The sequence below is a fragment of the Sturnira hondurensis genome, unplaced genomic scaffold (assembly GCF_014824575.4).
Source record: "Sturnira hondurensis isolate 20B ecotype Veracruz unplaced genomic scaffold, ASM1482457v3 Scaffold0004248, whole genome shotgun sequence".
NCBI classification, from domain to species: domain Eukaryota; kingdom Metazoa; phylum Chordata; class Mammalia; order Chiroptera; family Phyllostomidae; genus Sturnira; species Sturnira hondurensis.
Genome location: NW_028076879.1, coordinates 129,258 through 150,479, shown reverse-complemented (window position 1 = coordinate 150,479; position 21,222 = coordinate 129,258). Strand labels below are relative to the sequence as shown.

At 38.5% G+C, this 21,222-nt stretch overlaps 1 protein-coding gene across 1 annotated transcript; it reads right to left on the bottom strand.

The window, feature by feature from the left end:
- Positions 1 to 4,887: 4,887 nt before the first annotated feature.
- Positions 4,888 to 5,877, bottom strand: LOC118986251 (olfactory receptor 1A1-like). Its single transcript, XM_037045033.1, has one exon. The coding sequence runs from the start codon at positions 5,875 to 5,877 to the stop codon at positions 4,888 to 4,890; it is 990 nt and encodes a 329-aa protein (XP_036900928.1).
- Between the last annotated feature and the right edge of the window lie 15,345 nt (positions 5,878 to 21,222).

Sequence of the window (21,222 nt, the reverse complement as noted above, 5' to 3'; positions counted from 1 at the left end):
TCATCATCATCATCATCTATCATCTGTCTTCCTATTTATCCATATGAATAATACCATAAATGCCCTTAGACCACTGGTCCCCGACCTTTTTTGCACTAGGAACCATTTTCATGGAAGACAAATTTTCCACGAAATGGGATGGGGAAATGGTTTGGGGATGATTCAAACACATTATGTTCAAGAACACCACTTGCTGTGTGGCCCAGTACCTTACAGGCCTGGAACAGTACTGGTCCACCATCTGGCTTGTGGGGACCTGTGCCTGAGATCCACCATGCAACCTGGAAGTCGAGTCCTTAATAATAATTTACATCTAACTACACTCTCTCTTTAGTTGCATTTTCCTAACTCTCTCCTCTTGAATTTCCTCTTATTCTCAATTCTATGCTCCTCTTGCTTGACTTTGTTTTTCATGCAACTTTTCATTTATACCTATTCTAAGAAAATTTCTTTTTTGGGTTACTTTAGCTGTTTGTAACCTTCTAAAAGGTTATCCACAACAATCTATTAGGATTTACATTTTAAAATACTACTGTTATGTTGGTAAGATTCAGTCAAATTGCCACATGTCTCTGTGGGCCATTTGGGAAAAGAGATTTGTCTTCTGGCTGGAACACTCACCAATTACTAAGGACATCGTGTGGCTGAGACTCAGTGAAGGGGCAATGGGGCCCACGTCTAAAGTTATATCTGTCATGCCTATTGTTTTTTTCCCCACCAACAGAGGTTAATGGCAAGTACGGTACCCACCACCTAGAAGGAGAAGCAAGATTGAGAATCAGATCCCACCTCAGGAATAAAAGTTTGGGTCACCTCAGCAGGAGAAGCCCAGGTGGCAGCTGTTGAGCAGCTCCCCTCAGAGCATCAGATAGGTGGTCATTCCTTTTCTGAGCTCCTGGGTTCTGGTACCACACCTTTCCCTTTTGTAATTAGGGGAGGTACCTCCTTCCTGCAGTTAGTTAGTTCTCAGTTACCTTGGTATCTGTCTTTTCCATCCTTTAGCCTCTTTCAGGACACAACTATGTATCTACTTCCCTGTTTTGTATCTTCTTGTTTTAAACATACCAGATGTGACTTGTGTCTCTTTTGTTGTTATTGTTGTTGTTTTAATATTTTATTTATTTATTTTTAGAGAGAGGGGAAGGGAAGGAGAAAGTGGGAGAGAAACATCAATGTGTGGTTGCCTCTCATGTATCCCCTACTGGGGAATCTGGCCTGCAACCCAGGCATGTGCCCTGACTGGGAATCGAACCAGCAACCCTTTGCTTCACAGGCCCATGTTCAATCCACTGAGCTACACCAGCCAGGGCGACTTGTGTTTCTTGAATGAACCTTCACTGACCCAAACAGACATACTAGCTATTTAGTCTTCCAGACCTGGTCCATCTCTGGACATCGGTACAGGAAGTAATTTCAATGATAGGGTTAAAATCACTCCAGGAAAGCATGTTTGACAGAGCCAAAGGGAGAGGGCTGAGAAAATGACTTTACATATAGGAGCAATGATTTTTATTTGCATTTAAAGGTATAAACATGCATATTGATTCTTACAATTACTGTAGAAAATACAGTTAGGGGGGTCAGCTTTCTGTGTTGAAATTAAAGCAGAGATATAATGTCAGCTAGACAGAGTAGTTTATGGTATGAAGTTCTTCTAAGAGTTTACATTCCCATTTTTCTTTTATAGCACACTCTTGGCACTTAATATTGCACTTACTGCAGAAAATATTTGAAATATCTCAAACTATTTGGCTTTTTTGAATTTAACTACAACAAGAAAGTAGCTTTGTTGCACTCATTATTTACACATAATATTGTACGATTCATTTATTAATTTAATACAATGCAGTAAATAAATATTATATGAGGGTAGACCGAAAAATGTGGAATTATCTTCTGGAGGGTGGGCCCTTTGTAGTACAGGCTTCTCGTGCTAGGTGAGTTTTCTAGGAACCCATGTGTGTCAGTGTACCAGTTGTGAGAAGCTGTGTTCCACACCAGTGCATTTTTTGAAGAGTCTTTCAGTAAGGTTGCCCATTTCCTATGAGCTATTTATGAGTGCACCTGCCCATACTGCACAGCATGTTTTTTACCAAAAACCCCAAAGAGCACAACCCCTGTCCCACTCTCACTATACACCTGATCTCTCCCTGAGCAACTTTTTTATGTCTTTCTCTAGATGAAAATGTCCTCAAAGGAAAATGCTTTGTCACTGTGTAAGGGGTGAAGGAAACAATGGCAGAAGCACTAGAAGGCATCAGAATCAATGAGTTGAAGACTATTGAGTATGGAAAAAACATCTCGATAAATTCCGTTTTCTGGGTCCACCCTCATATGTTAGCCCCAAGAGCTGAAGCTACAGGAGAACAAAACATATGTTCAGTTTCATATTCTCATGGGGAGAGACAGACCATATGTTTATGTAACATTTTTAATAGCCAGATTTGACAATTCCCTCCAAGCTTTGGTAATGCATTCACACACAGATTCATGTGCATTTGTAATCAAATTGCTTTTGGTTAAAAGGAGAATAATTCGGTTAGTTCTCTTCCTTGGTATTTTAGAGGCTCAGGAAGCATTAAAAGGTGAATAACATCATCTTCTAATATTCATGGACAATTCTCTGAAATGCGAGTTATCTGTAGAAGGTAATAATTTTATGTTTTTACTGGTAGTTAAAATAGTACATAATGAAGCAACTTGCACTCTGCTCTTAGATACACTCAATCCATCTCTTCAAAGTGTTATTCTCTTTGAGAGTATGATATTTAAGGATGATCATTTATATTTCATTAATATTTTGAAAAAGCTTTACAATTTTTTCATGAATAGAATGAAATCATATGTTAGCAGAGTTCTTCAGTGAGTACTTACTGACCTGCTGGGTTAACCACCTCTGTTTTGGGGACATCACCTACAGAATCAGTGCAGGTCACCCAGAAGTAAAGCCTCACCTAGCCTGGGCCAATCTGAAGAAACACAGTCATATCATTTATTTTTTATTGTTTTTCAAGTACAGTTTTCTGCCTTTCCCCCTCCCCCTCCCCACCCCAAGCGCTCCCCACCTCCCTGAATTTTTAATACTTCCCCTTTTCTTCACTTATTATTTGATACTCGAATTTTTGTCATTGTAGCTTTGTTTCATTTTATAGTTAATTAAATCAGCACTTTAAAATATTAATTACATTAGAATAATTATTACTTGAAAATGCAGTAACTATTTGTGAGTGCCATTTTAGAAAGATTTTAGGGAGAGTGTTATGCTCTTTGGAAACAGTCTCTTTTAATCCACAATAGAGAACTGATGCAGACTCCAGCCCTCCGAAGTCGGTGTGTTGTAGATGTGGTACACAAATTCACACAGACTCCTGAGTTCTGTGGAGAAATGCCGCCGCCCGCGGCAGCAAGGTGGTCGCGAAGTGAGGCGATGGACTTAACTTAATTAAAATAATGGAGAGGTCCATGTGCTCCTGGCTGGCAAATGGCAAGTTTATTCAAGAAACTGCTGGCTTATATGCAGAACTACAGTGGCCCGAGAACAATGCTGTTTTACAAAAGTTGGTACATTACCAAAGGCTATCAAGAGGGCAAGATGTTCTCACATCCTGAGAACATTAGCCCACAGATAGCAGTGTCCTCAAGATTATCTCTTTCCTGGAACATGACGCACATGCCAAGACCTTGTTCCTGCCTTCAAGGCTGAGAAGGAGAAGGTCCGGAAGATGTCAAGATACCCGCCGGCTCCGGGGACCAGAAACCAAGTCCCGCCACCGTTTTCACAGTGGGGGCTCTGTCCGTGATCCCCTGCGGTCTGGCGGGCCCCGACAGAGAAAAAGAGAGAGCACAACCACTCTCTCAAGAGGATAGTGCCCCGACCCTTTCCTGGACAGGCTTTTATTGGTTTCCAGTCAAATTACATCAAAGAAGGTTCTCATTATTTCTAGATTTAGTTAAGTTATTACTTCTTACAGATAACAAAAAAGAAGAAAAAGTTGTAAATGCAAGGGAATGATAAAATGATTGATTTGGTTACATTTCATCCTTGGTACATCTTAGCACAGAATTTAGGGAGTTGCTTCAGAGATATACATTAAACATTTTCAGTCTTAACTCAGGGTGAGGGAGTTTTAGCAAAAGCAAGTCTCATAGCATCCTAGGTACAATGCAGGCCTGATTCCCCATGGGAAAGCTGATCGGCACACCTGGCTCCCATGTGCCACCTCACATTGATCGGCTTTCTGGATCAATACTGGGCTACATTTGTCATTGCCATGCTGATCTGTTCCCTATAGAGCATGAACAAAAATATCTCCCCAGGGCAGCTTATTTAAAGATTTTATGGGTGGGTAAATAATGTCTGGCATGATTATGTCTGATCACTATCACATTACATTTCAGAGACTGATATTTTCATTTGTACATCCCACTTTCCACCAGGAGTTGTTGGGTGCACTTAATATGACCAAAATTATGAAACATACAGTGATGTGTTAAGACCTGCCCTCAGCAGATAATAAGCCTAGTGGAGATGAATAACCATAATACCTTGATAAAAATTGACATTTGATTAGTGATTTATATCCTTCAAAAAAAGAAGTCTTTTATTCATATCCTGTGACAGTGGCAGGCAGAAATGGTTTTCATAAATGTGGATGTGGAAGCAGAGCTTCAGACCTTTTCCACTTTCTTCTGAGAGTCAGTACAATAGCTGAGACATGAACCCAATATCGTGTGCTGCCACTCTGCTGAAGGGCAATGTGGACAAAGCGACAGTTTCAATAAGATGAATCACAAACTGATAAAAATATCTGAGAAAAAGAGACTTTAGCTGGAAAAAGTGGATGTGGCTCCTTGAAAGGGGAGGACATTGAGAATGGATTGCCAAGTTCATTTTAACTGGTGACTGCGGTCTCCAGTGCATGAACTCCCATTGCTTACATGGAGATGCTCTTGCTGAAGTTTCCCCAGGGCAGCCTTCATGTCCCGATTTCTCAGACTATAGATGAAAGGATTTAACATTGGGGTCACTGCGATGTACATCACAGTTATCACAGCATCTTTTAAGCTGTAACTGGTCAGGGGGCGGAAGTACATGCCCATGATTGTTCCATAATACAAAGAAACCACTGTGAGGTGGGAGCCACAGGTAGAGAAGACTCTGAGCACATCCTTAGTGGATGGGATACCACCAAGGGTGGTGGTAGGACTGTGGAGAAAAATCTTAACATAAGAGATGATGATACATAGCAATGGCACAGAGAAAACAGCAACCCTGAGGTACATCATCTTCACATTAAAGTGGATGTCAGAACAGGACAGCTTGAGCAAAGGGGTAATGTCACAGTAGAAACTGGCCACTTCCTGGTTGCCACAGAAGGACAGACTAGCTGTGAGCAGAGTTTGGGGAAGGGCATTGACATTTCCAACCACCCAAGACCCAACAAATAGCAGGACACAAGTTCGTGGGCTCATAATTGTTGTGTAATGAAGTGGGTGGCTGATGGCCACTGCACGGTTATATGCCATCGCAGCCAGGATATAGCTATCTGTGTTACCCAAGGCAATCATGAAATACATCTGTGTTAGACAGCCCCCAAAGGAGATGGCTTTGGTGCCCAAGAGATGATTGGCTAGCATCTTAGGGATGGTTACAGAAGAAAAGAAGATGTCAACAAAGGAGAGGTTAGCAAGGAGAAAATACATTGGGTTGTGAAGTCTAATGTCGGAGCGAATGGCCAAGGTGATAAACAGGTTTCCAATCAGTGTGATGGGGTAAATGAAGAGGAAGAGAATGAAGAAGAAATCTTCCTGTTCCTGCTTCCTGCTGACTCCCAGGAGGATAAACTCCAGGGCAGAAGACCTGTTATCTTCTCTCATGGCTCTTTTATTTAGAAAGAGAAGAGGAATCCAGAATTACTGGTGAAATTACTTTGTGTTATGATTTCCTTTATCCATCAGATTTGACTCAAGTGATAAGTCAACTCATATCTACAGGTGAGTTTAGTAAATCTGGAGAGAGCCAAGACTTTGGGGAAATATTCTTGTTGATCAGTGGGACTAATTGACAGTTAGGCCTGGACACTCATGTCTAAGAAGTGAGTAATCTTTGAATCAGAAGTGCCCACACTCCCTAATTCCAGTACCACCACACAAACGACTAGGATTTAATCAGTTAACAAGTACTTCATTTTTATATTGCATGCACTGGATACTTTGTTAGGTATATGGAAAAATAAAAAATATGTGAAAAATGCAATATATTACTTTTTAAATTTAACCTGTAATGCATAGTCTGCGCTCTCAGGGACCTTACAACTTAATGGAAAATCAGAATGAAGTGCTAATTTTATTACATATAATTTGGAAATGATAGCATTTTGGAATTCTTGACAAAATACTCCAGTGGAAAAGCTGTGTTAGTACAAGGGCCAGCTTGGAAATTAATAATTGTTCCAATGACCGAAGTCATAATGATGCCAGAGCCCAGGAAGTAACAGGTACAGACACTGCCATTGAGAGACTTTTAATCACAAAGAGCAGTGGACTGAAGTCTTAACCAAAACAAGCCTAGTGAATTTCCTCCCTAAGGTTCCCATTTTCAGTTAAGACTTTCACCCCCTCCTTGATAGTATTTACCTCTTTTAGAAGCTCTCTAATATAGAACATTGCAAAGCTTTTCTATTTTGGTCTTCTCTTTTCTTTCTTCTCTTCTCTATTATTTCTTTTGGCGGTTCCCCAACTCAATAGCCACTTCCAGGACTGCAGAGTAAACTCTCAGGTCTGTATCTATAGCCAAAATGTCTTTTTCCTGTATTTCTATGTTCAGCCAAGCTGTCAACATGTCTGTTCAGACCTCCTACTTTGCGCATCCAGCCTAAGTAGTTTGCAAGCTTTTTTTAAAAAGGAGTACAACCATATTTTATTTATTTTAATCACCTCCAGAGAGGTTATTGTGAAATATTGTTCATTTTATTNGACAAAATACTCCAGTGGAAAAGCTGTGTTAGTACAAGGGCCAGCTTGGAAATTAATAATTGTTCCAATGACCAAAGTCATAATGATGCCAGAACCCAGGAAGTAACAGGTACATACACTGCCATTGAAAGACTTTTAATCATAAAGACCAGTGACTGAAGTCTTAGCCAAAACAAGCCTAGTGAATTTCCTCCCTAAGATTCCCATTTTCAGTTAAGACTTTCACTCCCTCCTTGATAGTATTTACCTCTTTGGAAGCTCTCTAATATAGAACATTGCAAAGCTTTTCTATTTGGTCTTCTCTTTTCTTTCTTTATTATTTCTTTTGGTGGTTCCCCAACTCAATAGCCACTTCCAGGACTGCAGAGTAAACTCTCAGGTCTGTACCTGTAGCCTCAATGTCTCTTTCCTTTATTTCTATGTTCAGCCACCCTGTCAACATGTCTGTTCAGACCTCCTACTTTGCACATCCAACCTAAGTAGTTTGCAAGCTTTTTAAAAAAGGAGTACAACCATATTTTATTTATTTTAATCACCTCCAGAGAGGTTATTGTGAAATATTGTTCATTTTATTAACAGATAATTTTGTACTCAATATTTCTAGAATGAAAGCGAGGTTCATTGCTTTGGATTCCTACATGTGGGATGCTCACAGGCACACACACCCAGTTTATTCTTTACTTCAACATCTGACCTTGTTGATTCTTCATTTAAAATAATTCTTACATAATTTAATTTTTCTACCCATTGTCTCAGAGCTTCAGCTTAGATCATCACCATTTTCTACCTGAAATATTGTAATGTTTAACTTCTTGACTATAGATTCAGCCCTTTTTGGTCCACCTGTACTCTGAGGCATACTAATAATGGCCAAAACTACTAGATACTCATCCAAATCCACTTTGTTCTCTTCTCCCTGAATGTACAATCAGACTAGATTTCCCAGGATCCCTTGCACTGAGGTGTGGTCGTGTGACTGAGTTCTACCAGTTCATCCATGTGTTTTCTTTCTGGGCTTTCTGTGAGCTAGACACAACTGGCCCAGAGGCTGAACAGGGTAATGGAGTCACATGGCTGAACAGGGAAATGAGCTGGTGCCCCTAGATCTCCATATCCAGCGGAGCCACCCACCACCAAGGATACCCGCTGGCACTGTTACATAGGAGACACATAAACTTTTATCCTGTTCAAATTATTACACATTTTGAGGTCTATTTATACTGCAGTATTTATCATCCTGTGTTCACTATTATCCCCTTTTTAGGGTATCCTGAATAATTCACTAAGTTTTCCAAAGAGAATTCTACTCAATAATTAATTCAATACACAGTTGATCCAATCACTAATTCTCAATATCTCCTATAGTGCTTGTGTGAATTATATGCTAAGCGAAGGGGATGCAGATCTAAGTATGTTTCCTCAAACTTGATATCCTTTCCTGTCTCTGAACCTAAAATTATTTAGACTTCTTTCTTAAAGTGCTTTTCCTTGTCCTTGCATGGAATCATAATATCTTGGGGTTCATAGGTTCAATAAAGGAAAAGGGCTCAGACATTATGCTTAGTTCATCTGGTATGGAAGTGTACTATTTTAGAGGTGTGATCCTTGGCAATATAACAGACTAAGCTGATGTCAACAGATCCTGTTCCAATTTAAACAGAAAGAAATTCTATATAAATTTTATATAGAAATTCTATATATAATTTAAAAGTAATAAAATATATCTACCAGAATCAGGAAGATGGCAGCGGAGTAGGACAAAGGATTTCGCTTCCCTTCACGCGCCAGAGAAAAACCAGGCTGTTCTGCAGAGGAGCACGGCGAACACCCAACAGGGACCCAGCATATGGGACAGCAGGACCCCAGAGAGTATAGCAGACACTGAATGACCAGAGGTTGAGGAGAGGAGACGGACCNTAGGAACAAGGCCCTAAAGGCAGGGGTCTGGTTTTTAATTTCCCTTTGGTTCAAGAGATGTGGCCACAGATGTGTATGAAGGAGAGAGCTAATTTGAGTCTTTTGTGTAAAACAGGTGAAGTCTTGCTCTGTTTATGAAATAACACTAGAATGTTTTGGTATGTGAGAAATGGAAAAAAAGAATGAAAGAATAATATAATTATTTAGAAAGAAAACCCAAGAAAATCTAAATCAATCACGAATTCCCAAGGGACTCTCTAGAAGTATCAGCAAGTTTGTCTGATACAGATCAATATTTAAAACAGTCAACACTGTTCTTAGACTTAAATAATAGCAAATTAGAAAATATAATTTTTAAAAAGATGTCTCATTCACAATGGCAATAGAAAATATTAAGGGATCTAGAAATAATTCTAACAAAAGAGGTTCAACTGGTTTCAAAAATTACAAAACTTGACTGAAGGACAAAAAAAGATTAGCTAAAAAAATGAAGAGGTAAGCAATGTTAATGGCGAGACTCAGGGTGGTAAAATTATCTGTCTCTTCCAAATAATCTATGAATTTGATGTAACCCTAACCAACAGATTTCTTTTAAACCTGGAGTTTAGCATGCAAAGAATGAGGAAACATAAAGAGCTAAGATGATTTGAAGATAGAGAACAAGGAGAAAGAAATGGTCTCATTAGCTATCAATATGATTTACTATGGGAATTCAAACAGTGGAGTAGTACTGATGTCAGAAATGAAGAATATACCTATTAACAGACTTAAGAGTTTAGACACAGGGGACCAGGGAAGATGGCAACAGAGGGGGGTGGAGCGATTTCAGTTCCCATACCCCTGGGAGAAAATCCTGGAAGATCTACTGAGGAACAGCACAATCAACCAACAGTTCCCCAGTATTTATGAGAATAAGAGACCGAGATTGTGATGGAGAGACCAGACAGCTATAGGTCAGTGGGGAATCTGGGACGTGAGTAAACACAAAAGCAGCAGCAGCGGCAGGGGCCGTCACCCTTGGCCAGCACCTAACAGCCTTGGAGCCTTGGAGCCGCCACCACAGTTGGGGTCCAGAGGCATCAGTCTGGGACCAGCACCAGAAGTGTCTGCTATGGAGGGTGGTTCAGAAGCCAGGCACCCAGCAGGTCTGCAACATACTATTTGGGAGCCTTGGGCCTGCTGCAAGGTCCGTGGGAGAGAGCTGATTCTCTCCCTCCCTGTCTAAGCAAGGCTGGGCAATACCGGGCAGAGACCTGTCTGCTTAAGTTTACAGAAAGAATAAAAAGGACAAAAGGCCATGTTCAACTTCAGACTCTGTGGTCACCAGCCTGCCATCCCTCCAGCCTGCCAGCCCAGGAGAATTGAGAGGAGCAGTTCTCACTGGTCTGGCTGGGGATTGGGCTGGGATGAGAGGCAGGCTTTGCGGAGAAGTTTTTATTGGAAAGTGAACTGAGGTGTTCTCCTGTGACGGCAGCTTGCCTTGCTTCCCACCCAGCCTGGCAGACATCCAGAGGAGGGGCGGAAGCACTTGAGTCCCACCACAGGACTGGGAAGGACAATGCCAGATCCCATGGGACCCAGGCAGCCTGCCAGGTGTGTGGGCACCTGCACCCCAGTCTGATAGCCTGGCTGGTACACGTGTGTACACATGTGCACCTGCACCCCAGCCCTCAGAGAGGTCCTGCTGCAAGCAGATAAACCAGTTTGGACAGTTTGAAACCAACAAGGGAAGGGTTTTTTGTTTGTTTGTTTTTTTAGCAACTTTTTAAAAGTAATCTTATATATTTTTAATTTTATTATTGCTTTATCTTTCAATACTTTGTTCCTTTCCTTTCTTTTTTTCCTGTTTTAGTCCTTCTTCCTTTCTTCCCAAACTTATGCCTTATTCCTCCTTTCTGCTGCCTTTTATTTGTGTTGGTTTCTTTACTTGTTTGTTGTTTTGTTTTCTTTTACCCACAAGAGACACAAAGAACTGGGAAATGCAAAAGGACCAGAGTGGGACCCAAAGAGGTGGCATCTCAACAATAGAGACAGAGAGACAAATTTCACTCTGCTATAGCAGAGAAGCCTCAAGTTGCTGCATAGTTGTATTTTTTCATTATTCTAATTTCTTTTATATTTTGACAATATTTTTGTATTCTCCTCTTTCTGTATAGTCTTCTTAGTCTTGGCTGGCTATATTGTATTATTTGACAGGCTTCCCCTGTTCTTTCCTCCATGGTGTATTGCTAATTTTCTATACTTCATGCCACTTGTTTTCCCTTGGCTCACTACCCAAAGCTCTATACCCCCTATTCAGACAGATCACATAGAGTCTGTCATATGATTGATGTTCTAATATTATTGTAAATAATTGCTGTTGTATACAACACTATATACTTCACAACACATCTCTTGGATTTTAGCCCACTTCACAGGTTCCTGAATTCTATTACTATAGTGATTAATTCTATTTGCTCACATGCTATGCCTACTTACTATTCTTTACTCTCACCTTACCTCAAAATCTGACCACTCGCAATCTCACTGCTTTCTAGATCCAACTCATAAGCCTCTGCTTCCCAACAAGAGACTTATCTTTTGTCCATCCTTTCTTAAAAGTGGCAAGTTGGGTTGAAGATTACAGTTAACTATATATAGCCTAAAGATCTTCTATCTCTTCTCTACCAGCTGTGACTGTAAATAACATAAAATACTCTCCTGCTGTCATAAACCATTTTGCCTCCAACTCCAACGGATCACATGAGCACAAAAAAGGAGTAGGTAGAAGCAGAGAATATCAAGATACCTTCAGGAGACTGCACAACTGAATCTCACAGGTCTTCTACCACAGAAGTTCACACCATAAATCCAGGAAGCCAGAACAGATCAATTTAAGAAGCTGAAGCTAACAAGAAGAGTCTCACAAACAATGGGAAGTCAGAGAAACAATCCCCAAACAACAGGAAAGGAGGAAGCCTCAGAAAGAATGCTGGATGAAATAGAGGCAAGTCAACTATCATATATTGAATTCAAAGCACTGGTTATCGGGACATTCAAAGAACTCAAAATGAGGTACTAGAAACTACAGGGGAGCTACAATAAACTCACCACAAACTATATCAACATGAAAAAGGAAATAGAAACTATCAGCAAGGGCCAAGAGGAAATGAAGAATACAATGTCTGAACTGAAGAACACAGTGGAAGGAATCAAAAGCAGGATTGATGAAGCAGAAAATCATACCAGCAAGTTGGAGGACAAAGTAGGAAAAAAGACCCAGAAAGAGCAAGAAAAGGAAGAGAGGCTCAGAAAGAATGAGGAGGGATTAAGAAAAATGCAAGACAATATGAAATGTAATAATACCCAAATAACAGGAATTCTAGAAGGAGAAGGAAAAGAACAAGGGATAGAAAACCGATTTGAAAGACTAATGGTGGAAAATTTCTCTAATTTGGTGAGAGAATAAGTGACACGAGTCCAGGAATCACAGAGAGTCCCAATCACGAGTTATCCAAAGAGACCCACTTATAGACACATCATCATTAAAATGACAAAATTCCAAGAAAAAGAGAGGATCTTAAAGGCAGCAAAGGAGAAAAAGGAAGTAACATACATGGGAGCCCCAATAAGGTTGGCTACTGACTTCTCAAAGGAAACACTCCAAGCAAGAAGAAAATGGCAAGGAATATTCCAAGTAACGAGAAATAGAGGCCTATAGCCAAGGGTACTTTACCCAGAAAGGCTCTCAATCAAAATAGAAGGCCAAATAATGAGCTTGCAAATCAAAAGAAATAAAAAAGAATATGCCTCCATTAAACCAGCTCTACCGGAAATACTAAAAAGACTGTTTTAAGGAAAGGAAGGAAAAGAAAGAGATAGAGAGGAACTTGGGTACAATAATGGGAAGGAATAAGTACCTATTGATAATAACCTTAAATGTAAATGGATTAAATGCTCCAATCCAAAGACATAGAATAGCTGAATGGATAAGGAAGTATGACCCACACACATGCTGCCTACAAGAAACCCACCTCAGGACAAAAGACCATCACAGACTAAAAGAGAAGGCTGGAAACAATTTTTCCATGCAAACGGACAGGAAAAATAGTTGGGGAAGCAATTCTCATATCAGACAAAATAGACTTCAAGAAAAGAGCCATAAAGAGAGACCCAGAAGGTCACTTCATAATACTCAAGGGAAGAATCCACCAAGAAGACATTAACATCATAAATATATATGCACCCAACATAGGAGCACCCAAATAAATAAAGAAAATCTTAGAGGACCTCAAGAAAGATATTGACAGCAACACAATTATAGTAGGGCACTTTAACACCCCACTGTCAAAAATGGACAGATCTTCCAAACAAAATATCAACAAAAATATAGTGGCATTAAACGACACCCTAGATGAAATGGACTTAACTGATATATATAGAGCCCTTAATCCCAATGAAGTTAATACACATTCTTTTCAAGTGCACATGGAACATTTTCAAAGCTAGACCACATGATAGGATACAAAACAAATTTCAACAAATTCAAGCAAATTGAAAGCATACCAAGCATTTTCTCTGACCACAAGGGACTGAAATTAAAAACCAACCTAGAAGAAAAAACCCAAAACACCCAAATCATGGAGACTGAATGGTATGCTATACGCAATGAATGGGTCAAGAATGAAATTAGGGAAGAAATCAAAAAGTTTCTGGAAACAAATGAAAATGAACTCACAACAACCCTAAACTTATGGCACAGAGCAAAGGCAGTCCTGAGAGGGAAGTTCATAGCAATATAGGCTTACCTACAGAAGTAGAAACATTTCAAACAAACAACCTAAGCCTATGGCTATAAGAATTCGAGGAACAACAACAAAGACAGTCCAGGGCAAGTAGAAGAAAGGAAATAACCAAGATCAGAGCAGAATTAAATGACATAGAGACTAAAAGCAGAACTTTAAGGATCAATGAATCCAGGAGTTGGTTTTTTGAAAAGATAAATGAAATAGACAAGCCATTAGATGGACTCATCAAGAGAAGAAGAGAGAGGACACAAATAAACACAATAAGAAATGAAAGAGGAGAAATTACAACTGACACCACAGAAATAGAAGGGATTGTAAGAAATTACTATGAAGAACTGTATGCCAAGATATTTGGAGACCTAGGTGAAATGGACACATTTCTAGAAAAATATAATCTTCCAAAACTCAATGAAAGATGAGCAGAACATCTGAACAGACCAATAACAGAAGATGAATTTAATGTGGTAATGAAAAACTCCTGTCACACAAAAGCCCTGGACCAGATGGTTTCACAGGAGAATTCTACAAAGCATTTAAGAAAGAGCTAACCCCTATTCTTCACAGATATTCTAAAAAAATTAAAATGAGGGAAAACTCCCCAACACTTTTTATGAAGCCAGCATCATCCTAAGTCCCAGACCAGATAGAGAGAAAAAAAAGAAACTTCAGGCCAATATTGCTGATGAACATAGACACTAAAATCCTCAACAAAATATTGGGTAATTGCATCCAAAAACACATCAAAAAGATCACACACCATGACCAAGTGCGATTCATTCCAGGGATGAAAAGATAGTTCAATATTCGCAAATCAGTAAATGTAATACATCACATAAACAAAAGCAAAGACAAAAACCACATGATCATATCAATAGACACGGGAAAAAGCTTTTGATAAGGTACAACACCCACTTATGATAAAGACGCTCAGAAAAGTGGGAATAGAGGGAGCATTCCTCAATATAATAAAAGCCATATATGAGAGACATACAGCCAACATCATATTCAATGGGCAAAAACTAAAATCTTTTCCACTAAGATCAGGAACAAGACAAGGTTGTCCACTTTCAACACTTCTATTAAATATAGTATTGGAAGTTTTAGCCTTAGTGATCATACAAGAATAGGAAATAAAAGGCATCCAAATCGGAAAGGAGAAAACAAAACTGGCATTGTTCACAGATGACATGATAGTGTACATGGAAAACCCTATAGACTCTACCAAAAAACCACCTGATGTATTTAATGAATTTGGAAAAACATCGGGTTACAAATATCCAGAAATAGAAGGCATTTTTGTATACTAACAATGAAACACCAGAAGAAGAAATCAAGAAATAAATCACATTCGATATAGCAAAAACAAAAATAAAATATCTGGGAATAAACCTAACCAAGGAGGTAAAGGACCTGTATGTAGAAAACTACAGAACATTGAAGAAAAAAATCAAGGAAGACACAAACAAATGGAAACATATACCATGTTCATGGATTGGAAGAATTAACATCATCAAAATGTCCATACTACCCAAAGCAATTTACAGATTCAATGCAATACCTATTAAACTACCATTGGCACATTTCATAGACATAGAACAAACACTTCAAAAATTTATATAGAACCATAAAAGACCCAAGATAGCAGACAAAATTTTGAGAAAGAAGAACAAAGTAGGAGGGATCACAATACCTGATATCAAACTTTATCACAAGGCCACTGTAATCAAAACAGCATGGTACTGGCATAAAATCAGGCACATAGACCAATGAAACAGAACGGAGAGCCTAGAAATAAACCCAAATCTCTACAGTCAATTAATATTTGAGAAAGAGGGCAGTAACATAAAATGGGGTAAAAATAGCCTCTTCAACAAATGGTGTTGGGAGAACTGGACAGCTACGTGAAAAAAAATGAAACTCGAGCACCAACTTACACCATACACCAAAATAAATTCAAGATGGATAAAAGACTTAAATATAAGCTGTGAAACCATTAACGTCCTAGAGGGGAACATTGGCAGGAAAATATCAGATATTTCACGTAGCAATATTTTTACCGATATGCCCCCTTGAGCAAGAGACATAAAGGAAAGAATAAACAAATGGGATCTCATCAAAATTAAAACTTCTGCATGGTAAGGAAAACAGTGTTAAGATAAAAAGAGAATCAACATTTTGGGAAAACATATTTGCTAATGATATCTCAGACAAATGTTTCATCTCCAAAATATACAAAGAACTTACACGACTCCACTCTAATAAGACAAGCAACCCAATTAAGAAATGGGCAAAGGACTTGGACAGACAATTCTCCAGGGAGGAAATAGAGAGGATCCACAGACACAGGAAAAGATGCTCAATATTGCTAGCTATCAGAAAGATGCAAATTAAAACCATAATGAGATACCAGTTTACACCAGTCAGAATGGCCATCGTAAACAAAGCAAGAAACAACAAATGTTGGAGAGGCTGTGGAGAAAAGAGGACTCTAGTGGATTGTTGATGGGACTGTTGCAGACTGGTACAACCACTATGGAAAACAGTATGGAATTTTCTAAGAAAACTAAAAATGAGCATGCCTTTTGACCCAGCAATAGAACTGTTAGGAGTATATTCTAAGAACCCTGAAACACCAGTCCAAAAGAACCTGTGGTACAGGTGTTCAATGAACACACCAATATTCATTGCAGCACAATTTACAATAGCCAAGTGTTGGAAGCAACATAGATGCACATCAGTAAATGAATGGATCCAAAAACTATGGTACATTTACACAATGGAATTCTATGCAGCAGAAAGAAAAAAGGAGCTCCTACCCTTTGCAACAACATGGATGGAACTGGAAAGCATTGTGCTGAGTGAAATAGCCAGTTGGTGAAAGACAAATACCATATGATCTCACCTTTATCAGAAACCTAAACAACAAAACAAACAAGCAAGCAAAATTTAACTAAAGACACTGAAATAGAGAACAGGGGGACAGTGACCAGAGGAAAGAGGGGAGGGAATTTCAGGGGAAATAGAGGAGGGATTTAGAGGAACAAATACAAAGGATACATAGACAACAACTAAGAAGGGTGGAAATGGGAGGGAGGGGGAGAACGGGGGGGGTGGGATTGGATGGGAGTAATAGACAGAAAACTGTACTTGAAAAATAATTAAATAAATTTTTAAAAAGACAAAAAGAATAGAATCAAAGCATTCCTCCGTAAAAATAATCATCAAGTCACAAAGGAAGACAGTAAAAATGACAGAAAAGAGCAAAGGAACTACCAAACATCCAAAACAACAATGAACAAAATGACTGTAATCCTTAGCTATCAATTACTTTAAGTGTAATGAATTCAATTCTCTTATTAAAAAAACATAAGTTAGTCAATACTATTGTATTTACAACCTTTGTATGGTGACAGATAGTTACTAGACATATCAGGCTGATCATGTTGTAGGCTATATAGTTGTAAGATCATTATGTTGTAGACCTGAAACTAATATAATGTTACACATCAACTATAATTTAATAATAGATACAAAGACAGAGTGGCTGAATGGTAAGAAAATAAATAAATAAACCAATATGCTTCTTACAAGAGACTCACTTCAACTTTAAGGACATACATCAACTCAAATGGAAGGAATGAAAAAAAATATTTTATGCAAGTGAAACCCCATAAATATTTTATGCAAGAGCAGGGGTTCAACATATACGAATCAATAAATGTGATACACCACATTAATAGAATGAAAGAAAAATTATATAATCATCTCAGTGCACTAAGAAAAAGCAGTTGGCAAAATAGAACAGTATTTTTTCTAATAGTTAACTAGCCATGCATTCCTGTAATAATCCCCACGTGGTGAAGGTAGAGAACCCTTTTAATGTTTGGTTGGTGTCTGCTTATATGTTTCTGGGAATTTTGGCAGCAATACTCACAAGTGAGATTCCTCTGTGGTTTTAGTTCTGTGAAATATTTATCAGGCTTTAAAATTAATAGAATAATTGCTTTATAAAATTATTTTGAAAGTTTTTCTTTCCTGTCAATAATTTGAGCAACTGTCTTCAGAGGACATCTGGTTTTCATCTTCTCTTCAGGGCAGGGAAGGCATGGTTTTAGAGAAAAACAATGTTTCTTCTACTTTGGTTCCTGCCAAACCCCATGGCCCAGTGACACAGCACTTAACCATTTCCACAACTTCCTGGGAAATCAGAAACGTGAACAGTGTCTTACAGCTGTGATTTATGTTACTGTCATTTCCTCCTTGTGAAGTTCCTTGGCATCTTCTTTGGTGGGACTGGGTATATTTGGGTGGACCACATGATAGTGATGAGAATGAGAACTGAGACCAGGAGTTGTCAGTTCATTTTCTTGCTTTACAATTTGATGACTTTCTATGGGAGTCCACGTTTCCCTCTGTTCTGTAATTCAGTTACTATCATGGCTGGAATGTCCTCTCTACCTCTCAAAATTCTAGCCATGTCTCCCACCAGTGTGCACATTCTGACTGACTTAGACATCGTTGCTCATTCCTTTATATATCCTCCATGGACCCGCTATCGAGTCAGGAGAATGCAGTCAGTATGGGGGAAACTGGACTCAAGTCCTCACCTATTTTCTAATGCAAGACATCGAGTAAGTCACTTCATCTTTGGGGGATTTGGTTTCCTCATCTGTAACAGAGGGCTATTATTATGCATATTATAAGGCTATTTAAAAAATTTAAAAGACAATAATACATGTGATAGAATAAAAGTACATAAGTACTTGATGTATTTGACATTTAATGAAATACTCTCTTTGGAACTATATGGCACATTTTGAACTATGTGGCACTTGGCACTTTTCTTTTGTGTCGACTATTGCTACATTTATTTTTTAATTATTTAACTTATTTTAATTTTTACAATTATTTCAATTATAGTTTACATTCAATATTGTTTTGTATGAGTTTTGGGTTTATAGTATAGTGCTTAGACACTCATATACTTTATAAAGTGGTTCCCCCAATATTTCCAGCATCCACCTGTTACCGTACATAGTTATGACAATATTATTGACCGCATGCCTTATGCTTTACTTCACACCCCTGTGACCATTCTGCAACTACAAATCTATACTTCTTGATCACTTCACTTTTTTATTTAGCCTCTCAAACTTCCCACCCTTCTGGCAGTCATCAGCCTGTTCTCTATGTCTTGAGTCTGTTTATTGTTTCATTAAAAGAAAAACTAATGTTTGCATGCATACTCAGTAGTAGTATGACAACATGCCGAAAGTATCTCGGGCCATGTGCTTTGACTGACAGAAAACTAAGAGAGACTCATAGGTCGATTTGTGTGGACATCAAGTTGAGTTTGTACAAGTTTCTTTCTTCCCCAACTGGAATTTTCATTCTCCACTACGACGTGCTTTCTTGAAATTTAGTCATTATATCAGTCTTTTACATGATTTCATTTATTTCTGAACTTTATCAACTACAGTCTGATTTACACTCTGCTAATTTTTTAAATCCTCACCTGCGGATATGTTTATTCATATTAGAGACAGAGGAAGGGAAAGAGAGAGTGAAAGAAACCTCGATGTGAGAAACATTGATTGATTGTCTCCTTTATGCACCCTGACAGTGGATGGAACCCACAACCTTGGTATGTGCTTTGGCCAAGAATTGAACCCACAACCTTTTTTCTTTTGGTGTTCAGGACAACACTCCAACCAACTGAGCCACCGGGCCAGGACTACTCTGCTAATTTTGCTGCAAAGTTTCATATCTTCCTTGGAAAATTTATTGAATACTTCCATTAGAGTGTCCCACTAGACCCCTTTAAAATTGGCCCAAAATGGAACTAATTTCTCTTAAATTACTCTCTTTTTACTAATTTCAATAAAGGTATCCTTTATTATCCTAAAAATTACTACATTCTATTATTTCTATTTCTACATTACTTTTGCCTCTGAATTCTTTATCTATGTATTCACTCTTGCACTCCAGATTGCTCTGAGATGCCTAATTAACCTCTTGGTCTTGCCACTCCTTACTCTTCCCTTACTGCTCTCTCTCCTACTTAGCCCTTCTTAAAGAAAAACTCTCATCACTGTTTTATGTAAAGCCCTGTATCTTGTTTTCTTACTGATTAACAAGCTTCTGTCCATTCATCTATCTAATATCTATTTATTTATTCATTCATAATGGAAGATATTATGAACATCATTGATCCACTACCCAACCTTAAAATTAAGACTTTAGTCATGGCCTACACGGTGCTGAACTTCCATTACCTCGAGTCCCCACTCTTGAACATCCTCTCGTCCTGAGTTCTGTACTGATGTTTTGTTTTTGTTTTTAATGTGCTTTTATTGCATCCATGTGTATCGCACAAAGTGAATTTTTTGGTTATTTTACTTGCTTATAATCTCGTGAAAATTTTATCCATAGTAGCATTTTGAAACTTACATGTTTTCAGCATATATTATTATGATAAGAACAATCAAGTTGTAGCATGGCTCAATCAAATTACCTTGGGCCATTCAGAAAAGAAAAGATTTCTGTATTGGCTGCAGTCACTGATCCCAATTAGATGGACATTGTGTTGATATTACACAAAGGGGTGTCAGGAGGACTGTGTCTACAACAATGTCTGGGATCATTTCTATTTCTATGCCCAGCAGTAAAGATGAATAGAAACTATATCAACAATAATAATAACAAAAAGAGGCAGTACTATGTGGCCTTCTGAACTCCATGGTTGTGGTAATGCCACCTTTTCTCTTCAGTTCTCCTAGTCCCAGTGAAAGTAAGTTCTTCCTGAAGTTAACTTTTAAGTTACATCACTATTCATGTTTTATCACCTTTAGTTGCTTTGAGAATACATCTATGCATCTAATTTTCTGTTTTAATTATTCTTTGTTTAAACATTATGCATATGAATTCTGATTGGCTCCTGGGTGAGTTTATGACAACACCATCTACATATGATGGGTGAGAAATAAAGTCAAAGCTGATTGCATCTAATCATTATCAGATTACATTTATTCATTCCACCTCCACCAACAGTTATGCTCCTTAATGACAAACCTTGGGAAAAGCAGAGTGATATATTAAGACAGTCCTTTCCCTCAGGTTTGCATGCAAAGTAAAGATGATTAGACATAAAAGTCCAAAAATGACTTTTGGATGGTGATTTATAGCCTCCAAATCCTGAAGTACTGTGATCCTCAACCTATGACAGAGACAAGCCAGACATTATTTTTATCATGGAGATCTGGACAGCAAGACTCCAAAATTCTCAACTTTGCTCTATTAATTAGTAACAAAGCTGGGACAGATCCCAATATTCCTTGTCTACCACTCTGCTGAAAGGAGCAATAATGTGCACAAACTGATAATCTCAATACAACGTCTTATTGAACTGCTATAAGATTCCAAAGAGGAATGTAATAGCTGTAAAGAAGAAAGGTGGCTTATCAGGTAGGGAAGACATTGGGGATGGATTTCCAAGTGCATTTTAATTAGTGACTACAGTCTGCAGTGTATGAACTCGCATTGC

Bases quoted from the DNA above. Each gene is read 5' to 3' on its own strand.
- LOC118986251 (XM_037045033.1), bottom strand. From the start codon at position 5,877: ATGAGAGAAGATAACAGGTCTTCTGCCCTGGAGTTTATCCTCCTGGGA.